Genomic DNA, 9,017 nt, shown 5'->3' on the forward strand with positions numbered 1-9,017 from the left:
TGTCATTCACTTGCATCAAGATCACCAACTCCTTTTTTTTTGAGAGCAGGCACCTGACTTCCTAAAATCCTAGTGGTTACAGAAGATACACCTTTTGTCCAATATCCTAGTGGTTAGAGCACTGCTCCAGGAAGTGGGAGACCTGGGTTCTAGGCTATCCTTAGCTTGAAGGGATTCAAATCCACATCTCACCATTCAAGTTCCTGCTTTAAGTATGGGGCTAGAATAGACTGGGTGATGGTAAGTGCACTGTCTATCCCTCCTGCTGAAGCCAATCACTGGGCAGTCAGGAGTGAGTCACAGGGCTGGAAGAAGAAATAAGGGAACATATCTTTATAGCTTAGCGGTTACTGCATTCCTCTGTGAGGGGGAGGCTTGGGTTCAGGTCCTTCTGGCCAGAATTCTAGGCATTTTGTGTTACACAGTTGTTAGCTAAAAAACAGAAATAACACTGGATTGAGCCTCTCTCTGGGACTTAGGCACCTTTCTAGCACCAGTCGAGATTGCAAGTATTTAGGTTCCTAGGTGATCAAACTGGATGGCTTCTGAAGCCCCAGCCTGTGGGCCTCAGGAAGTTTTTGGTTCAGAATTATAGAGCTGCCTGAACTTATGTGCTTATGAAATGTTGTTTACTTGTGGAGCAGACCAATCTGGACTGCTCTTTACAGTTTAAGCGCCTACAGAATCAAAGTAGAATTTATGCAAAATTTAAGCATCTGCCTGGATGTGGCTTGTAATCTTTGCACGTATCAATTTTCACTTGTGTAAAACAGGAACAGTCATGATTACCAACTTTTCAAAAGTATTTTGAGATGTACTCTATAATTACAAAGTATTCTCTATTTAATAACAGCTTCTGATCCAGCTGCAAAGAAGCAACAGAAGAGAGAGAGACTGGGATGTTCAGATTGTTGGGCTACACAATGAAAAATCATTTTTAAGTGTTAAGTACAATTACTATTATTAGTATTTTAACGTTCTCTACCTTAATCTTCCCTGTCTTTTTAAAGCTTATGAAACAAAGAACAAAGACCTCTAACAACCTTTCAGTTTTTGCTTTTATTTAAATCCAAGAGAACTGACGGTGCTACTTTTTTGCAAACAATCATTATTTCTAAAAGGAATGTACCTTGGAAATGAAGTGAAGAGTTCTTTCAACTCTGTACACATCACTGCTGCAATTCATTCCAGTGCAGGCAAGCTGTCTTGTACTTATGGAGACAATGAATAGAGTTGTCACTGGGTTATCTTCCTGAAAATGTGTACGTATAGAGAGAAGGAGGCTCTAAAGTAAGGTTAAAATAAGAATAACCAGTTTTGGTGACTGGATATAAAAAACGAGTGAAAAGTAGAAATTAGATAAAGGCACTGTGACTCCCAGTTTGTCTACGTATTTTTTCTAAGGGGCATTCTTTGGGAATGGATTCACAGCTGTGATATAATACTTTATACTTTTAGTGCTTCTCTTAGTTTTTCTGTTACATGTATCACCAAAAACTCAGCTAGCCAGGCACAACATTGTTTTGGACCATCTATATCCAAAAAGCAGAAATTTATATAGAACTTTTTATGAGAGCACCTCAAAGGTGTTTGGAAATGTAAACTATCACTGTAATGAAGCTGCCTAATTATTGGATATATATCTCAGTATATTAGCTCAATAAAGCACCAGCCAGTAGAGGGCTCCATATTCTCCAACTACAGAAAAGGGAAGACCGCCATGAGGTCACTAAGTACAGTGGTTAGGAGAGATCTGGAGAATGTGAGTGAAAGAAGCAGCAGCCCAACAACTGAGAGTAGAGAGAAAGGCCAGGTGGTATACAGACTTGGTAAAAGGAGAGCTAACCACAGGTGGAACAAAGCCAGCCACAAGCCACAACAGGAAGATCCAGGGCGCAGTGTTTGGGCAAGATAGCATGAAGGGATCCCAACAAAGCTCTTACTCCATTTCTCCTGTTTTAGACAGCCTTAGGTGCAAGTTAGGAGCTTTTGCTTATCTCTACCTTTAACAGTAAGAAAATTGTGACTAAGTTACAATTCTCCTTTCACTAGCCCTAAAAATTTGCATTTACTCAAAGTGTGCACGTTTTTATACGAAATCACCGAGGGTTACCTCTGAAGTGCTTATAGCACTTGCCTTCAAGTATATGATGCGCTCAGTACAGAGGGAAAGATTTACTACAGCATTATTAGGGTAAAAATAGAAGTCATCACCAAATGAAGTGGGTGACCTGTGGCAAAAAGTGTCCCGCTATGGCTGATGTGGACATGTTCCCCTTGCCCAGGGATTCCCCACATCCCTTGCTGCCCCATGCTTCCTTCCTGGGACCCACACCAGGTCCCATGATGACCTATGCATGACGTAGAAGCATGGGGCAGCATGGGTCCTGCCATGGAGTGGTGCAGAAGCATGGGCTATGGGGAAATCTCCAGCACCCTGCGTCCCCACACCAGAACCTGTTTCAGGCCATACTTCTGCATGAAGCACAGGTTGGCATGAGTCCTAGCAAAGAGGTGTGAGGCAGGGTGGAAAGTAGGGACTCTCCGGGGGTGCATTTCTGTAAGCATGGGAAGCCTGCACAGGTCCTAACATGGAGGAACAAGGCCACACAGGTCCTGGTCATGGAGGTACAGGGCACCGGGAATTCCCTGGGTTCCTGCTTATGGAGATGTGAACCTAGAGATCCCAGGGCTGGTCTGAGTTAAACAGGGAACCCCAAGTTTCCCTACTTAAGGAGCGGCACCATGAGATACTCCAGGGCAGTCTCTGTAAGCAGAGAAACCTGGGCAAGTACTCCTGGGGCTTCCCGATGCTGCGTGGGAATTCCCAGGGTGTGCAGGATCAGGCCCCTCAAAGCACCAGAGCCCCAAGGTGGCTGGAGAGTGCAGTCAACTCCCTGCTGCCTGCACTCTCCCACCACACAGCAAACAGATATCCACCTCAATAAAGCAGCACTACTTACACAAAATTTTATCATAACCACTGATACGGTATGAAAAAACCTAGAAGCACCTATTTGATCACCATCTGTACTGCCATAAAAAAATTATGGCAGCACAAATTCAATGTCAAAAGATGCCTGTTTCTACCTTCAGTAATATTCAGCAGGGTTGGTTATATTAATAACTAGGGATCCTGGTTTTCTCTGTTAAAAAAATCCCAAATTCTCTGACTAAAACCCTCAAAATCCATATATGATTAAAAATCCACATCCATGATTAAAAGGAAACACCACTATATATATAGGTATTAGTTGTACACATCTCTGTTTTATTGATATATTTACAATTCAAAGGCAATTGGAAGCCTACCAGTGCCTCAATCATTATAATAAAATAGAATTTAACTACCTATATATTTTTGCATTTGATTTTGGTTTTTTTAGTATGGAAAATCAGTTCCCCCTGCCCCCTTTGCTCACCAGGATGTGGGTCTAACTGTGGCTGTCCCCCCAGCTATTTTTGGGTGGGCAGCAGCCCTGATTATGCTGGTGCCCCCCACTCCTGAGCCACAGTCCCCTTACTCCCAACCTGCAGCCACCCATCCCTGCCAGTGCTCTTCACTCCCAACCCGCAGTCCCCTCCCCTCCCAGTGCTCCTCACTCCCAACCTACAGCCCCGCATTGCTGCTGGTGCGCCTCAGCCTTCTGGCCCTGCCAGTGCCCCTCACTTTCAACCCACAGTCCCCTGCCCCACTTCCAGCTATGCTGATGCCTCTCAGTCCCAATCTGCAGTCCCCAATCCCTGCCAGTGTCCCTCACTCCCAACCCACAGCACCCTGGCCCTGCCAATGCCCCTCACTCTCAACCCACAGCCCTCCACTGCCTTAGCTCCCTGGTTCCACTCACTCCTGACCTGCAGCCCCCTGCCCCCCAGCCCTGCCAGAGGGGCCTCCCAGTTGCCCCCCCCCCTTGCCCAGCCCCACGCAGACTCACAGGATGGTGGTCTGTGGGGACATGGCGGCAATGGCCTCCAGTATGAGGTGCGTGCAACGGAAGCACAGGCAGCTGCTGGGACACCATAACACACTCCCCTGTGCTGCCAGCTTGGGCTGCGCTCCACAGCAGCAGCATGAAGCCAAGCTTGGTTCTGGCCTAGGCCATGCAGTGGGTAGCAGGAGAGCAAGGGGCTCCAGGCAATCTCCATCCTGCCTAGGCTGGAGTGCAATGGTTGTGGCTTGTGTAGGCAGTGGTAGAGTAAGTCTGGCACCAGCACAAGCTGGAGGAAGGAGGAGGGGACACCTGTGCCACCCCTCACCCCAGGCTGGGCTAAGCAACCCTCCCACCCCCCTGGCAGCATTTCCTAGCTGTCCTGCCCCTGTCCTGAGAGCACGGGCATGGGTCCCCAGGACTGCTGGCTTAGCCACGCATCTCCCTGCTGCCCCTGAAGGACCTCCCTGCCCCTGCCCCCACTGGAGGGTCAGGTGCCTCTTGGAAGCCCTGCTGGCAACAGCGTGGAGGTGGGCTCACTGGCAGCACCAAGCACTGCCTCAGACCCCCCTGCCCTGCCGCAACCCTGGTAACCAGACACTTTCCCTCTAGTGCCAGCAGGCATCTGCCCCCACCACACACACATCCCTTCCACATGCACGTCCATCCCCCACCACACACACACAGCCCCACTGGACAGTCCCCAAGCCCTGGCCCTCCAACCTCCTCTCCCAAAAGACTTACCTGTATCCAGCTGCCAGGGCTGCTCCTACCACCCTGCCTCGCTGTATGCTGGCCACATGTGTCTGTGTGTGCACATGCACATTGTGCCCCCACCTCCACTCGTCATCCCCCCTCTCCCAAGCAGCTCCTTGCAGACTGGAAGGCTGGTGGTGATTTCCCACATTTTTCTCCTTTAAAGGAGAAAATTACATTTTTCTGTGGGAAATGGAAAACCTGGATCCCTGCTAATAACCACCCTTTATGATAACATATGTATTATAGAGATGGTCAAAGTGAAGCCCATGCCAAAGCTCAGAGATCAGGGAAACGTAAAATATACTTTTGGCCATTTATTTTGAGACAAGTTTCAGCAGCATTGGGAGCTGTCTTAGCTTTCATTTCATTACCCGTAATCTTTAAGGAGCCAGAATCCAGAATCAATTGGTTATAGAAAAGCCCTGGTCAAACCGTTCCATTCTCCAGCAAGCATTCCTGTGCCAAGGTCATAAAGGTGACTACTTTGATTCCACACCTGCCAGGAAATGCCTCACATGGAGGAAGTTTCCTCAGAAACACTTTATGATTCCTCTACCTCAAGGAGCCATGAAGGAGAAATGAATCCATTCCAGATAAACATCTTGTAAGAGGCTACACAATAAGTAGCAGAGGAGGAGAACACAAAAATAAATATATGCTTTAATCTCTTGGTTTATCATTACTAATGCAAAAGAGTCAAATGCTAATTTACACTAGGATAAATCATCTTTTTGGAGTCATAGGAATGAGACAAGCTATTAAAAAAATGATAAGCCTTTATGTTGGCTTAAAACTATAATTTTATATTGTAGCTTTTTCATTTCTACCAGTGTCTGTGGATAGTCTCTTGTAATTGGTTGGCAGCTATAATAAATCAACCCATGTGTCTGGCACACAAGTTTCTCTAAAAATGTTTATTTTTTTCAGGAATAAAGCTATAAAATACATTTATTTCAAAATGATCATGGATATCATGCAAAAAACCTTCTAACTTCATTCTTCTTCCTTCTTGGTAGGAAACTTTCATATAATAGGAACTCTGAAGTGAGCCTTGTGCTTGTGACAATGGGCTAAGCTGATTAGAAATCATGAAAACCCTTGTTGCTTTTTAGCTTTATTCCCCCACAGGCTGTATTATAGCTCTCTAACCAGTCCCACAGCATTGAATGATGTCATGGGATCTGCAGTTCAGCAAGATGAAAGGGATAAAGCGGAACCCGCTGGCACTAGGGAAAGCTTTCCAACACACAACCCACAGCACAGCTTGGGAACTGAAAAAAGCTACAGCCACTCAGCTCTAAGCATGGAAGAATCATGTGCATTCTCTCACCACAAAGAGGAGGAAAAAAGCTAAAATGATCAATTTTTAAATAGAAGAACTCAAGAATTTGAAGGCAGAATTTAAAAGGACAACTACCTGCTGGAAAGGGAGCTTTTTCCTCTCCAAAGCACTGCCTTTGATGTATGACAACTGATCACTGATCAGATTACAGGCATTTGGTCTCAGTGCTCGTCTGCCTTTGATCTGCATGGTTAATTTTATTTTCCTGGATTTGGAGTTTCGTCTGGGCTTGTGCTGACATACTTTTTTTTAAAGGAGGTAAAAGCATTTAATACAGTAGCTGGCAGTGTAAAATTAAGCTGCAGAAAGGTTGACTATTGGAAAAAACTTCAGCGGATAGCAGGTACTGAATTTTGTATTTCTTTATAACTTTGCATTGCAGGGTTACTTATAAAATGATCAAGCTGCTTTGTTAGCAAAATTGCACATCATGATATATGCAGTTTAAAAGCTACAGTCCTACCTATGAATATAGTAAGTAGTTTATTCAAGTTTTATTTGCAGATCTGGTATGTAAAATAGTAGTAAGAAAAAGCTAACTAAAATATATACCAGAAATTAATTTGAACTAATATTTTTGGTATGTAACATTTTACGTCTTAGTGTTTGTAGTTACTGTGTTCAATCTTTAAAATTAGACTAATTTATATGAAGATTGTGGGAGTTCGGAGCACGTTACCAATCTTATAAGTCACATTAGAAAAAACTAATCATGTCTGTTGTGTACATGTATATATTATTCTCTCACAGTTTGCTTCTGTCCATACATCAAGCATTCTTCAGCAGTCCTTTTAGTTTTAAGAGTGGCATACTTAAAGAGCATTTTTGCAAGAGGAAGTACTTTTTATGATCATGAGATCCTGATTTGTAAAATATAGTCCTTTTCTTTTAAGTGCAGAGTTGTTCAATTAGGCATTTTAAACTAGTAATGAAATTAGGGAGGGTCTTTCACATACTTGTTAGTACTAATAGCATATGTTTATTAAATAAAAGGGCTTTCTGTAAGGCATTTTAATAAAGGTACTAAAGAATCCTTAAGCATATCTAGTGTGAAATCTTAGACCTATTGAAGTCAATGCGAGTTTTGTCATTGATTTTAATGGGGCCAAGTTTTACAGCTAATGTGTTATATTTAGGCCCCCAAATTTAGCTAACTAATTACTGTATGTATGAAAAATGACCAGTCATTCATATAAAGTGCTTATTGAGGAATAATCTCTTAAGAGATTTAAGAAACATTCAAATTCAGACAAGTTTTCAGACAAGTTCAGGGACAACTTTTTAAGGGCTCAGCACCTAGGGTTGAAGCCAGGTGTTTAAAAGATTTCAGTTCCTATTCAGGTATTTAAATACAGGACAGATCTTCAAGAGCGCACAGAGCCCATCACTGAGGCCAGATCTGCAAAAAAGCTTGGCAGCTTGTATCATGAATACTTTTAAAAATCTGGCCCAATTAATAGGAACTGAGCTCCTTGGAAAAGCTGACCAAAAATGTTTATCTGAAAACTTTATCCAAAAGTGTATTTACATTTTAAATACATTTTTTACTACAAAACTACAGCTGCCAGACAGAGACAACACAAGACATGACATAATGAACATTCAGTAAGAAGTGTAATTGTTTAAAAAAGGACTGTGATAGGTCATCAATTTACAACACACCAAAAAGGATTTTTTATACTTTAATGAAATGTATATGAAAGTACTCTAATATGTAATACATATACATTTCTAATGAGTTACATATAATTCAGACAACCTAGTAAATCTGGAGAAGATTTTAATCAACACTTTTAGAAATATGCAGTCAGGCTTCATTACTCAATCTTTTTGCAAACTTATTTCATGTCAAGTTGGAAAAAAAGAGAAAACAGTCTACAGACAAATCATTGTAAATATGTTTAGACAACCAAATTTTAATTTTCTAATAGATTCACCAAGTCTGATTTCAACTTGAATTTTCAACCCAACCAATTCATTCATATTCCTTTTTAAAGATTCCATTCCTTACATGACATTATAAGGAACATAATTAACATTGTATAAATAATACATGGTGTTATTAAAGGCATAGCTAGGGTAAAAATGCAATACATTTTCACTTACGGAAAAAATATTTCCTTAATGGTCCATCATTTTATGTGCCTGCAAAGGGGTGTCCTATTTTTGTTTTTAGTTTTATTTACCAGTTAGCCTTTCTTGGTCATCTTCCTTCTTCCTCTCCCCACACTTCTTATTTCATTGACTTGAATTACATCACCTTAGTTTAGGAAACTACTTCTATCTTCTGTCAAGTCATAAGAAAAATTATTAACTTTCTAAAAGGACTACTGTATTTCATTTGTTTTAGTTCATACAAGAAACCAAAAATATAGTTTATTCAGTGCATTATGAGCCACATAAAGTATAACTGTGAGAGCATGTCCCTACAAATATTCACACAGACAGGAGTCACTTACATAAGTACTCCCTTCTAAAACAAAAGGACTGCTCATGTGAGTAGGTTACTCATATATGTAACTGTTTGAAGCATTCAAGCCATTAAATTACATTTAGAATATATCAATTTTTTGCTTAAGGAAAGAGATGCCTGAATTTAAGTAATCTTGCCTCATAGTTAGATATCCATTATATGCATCCATTAAAGTGGAGAACTGAAGCCTGCATACAATGAAATAAATATTAAACTGAAAGATCACTTGGGGATCAGACAACCAGAAGAAAAACTTCTGTATGTTGTTATTTAAAGACAACAATATGAGTTTAGCCTTTCATCTATCTGACTTTTAAAGATTTAATAATAATTATTCTTGGCACTTATAAGACTTTACACTTACAAACCCTAAACATGTGTCATTAACTCTTGAACTGACAACCAAACTTGTCTTACCTTGAAAAATGGTTAGTATTGTAAATGACAAATACTTCACAACTATCAGAAAACTGACCTATATACACAATAAGTATATAGCAAGTTGTTTTGAATT

At 41.5% G+C, this 9,017-nt stretch overlaps 1 protein-coding gene across 5 annotated transcripts in view; it reads left to right on the forward strand.

The window, feature by feature from the left end:
- The first annotated feature begins 5,681 nt into the window (after positions 1-5,681).
- TNFRSF19 (TNF receptor superfamily member 19) overlaps positions 5,682-9,017 on the forward strand; it is a 113,576-nt gene continuing 110,240 nt past the window's right edge. Inside the window, exons 1-2 of one of the 5 annotated variants that reach the window (XM_019524631.1) lie at positions 5,682-6,288; positions 6,413-6,504. In XM_019524631.1, the coding sequence (XP_019380176.1) occupies positions 6,468-6,504 (37 nt within the window). In that variant the 5' untranslated portion in view covers positions 5,682-6,288; positions 6,413-6,467. Of the gene's footprint in view, positions 6,374-6,412; positions 6,505-9,017 lie in introns of all 5 variants that reach the window. The other 4 variants (XM_019524627.1, XM_019524630.1, XM_019524625.1 and 1 more) reach the window with 4 other exon arrangements.

Source organism: Gavialis gangeticus, unplaced genomic scaffold (assembly GCF_001723915.1).
Source record: "Gavialis gangeticus isolate Ggan-Ray unplaced genomic scaffold, GavGan_comp1, whole genome shotgun sequence".
NCBI classification, from domain to species: domain Eukaryota; kingdom Metazoa; phylum Chordata; order Crocodylia; family Gavialidae; genus Gavialis; species Gavialis gangeticus.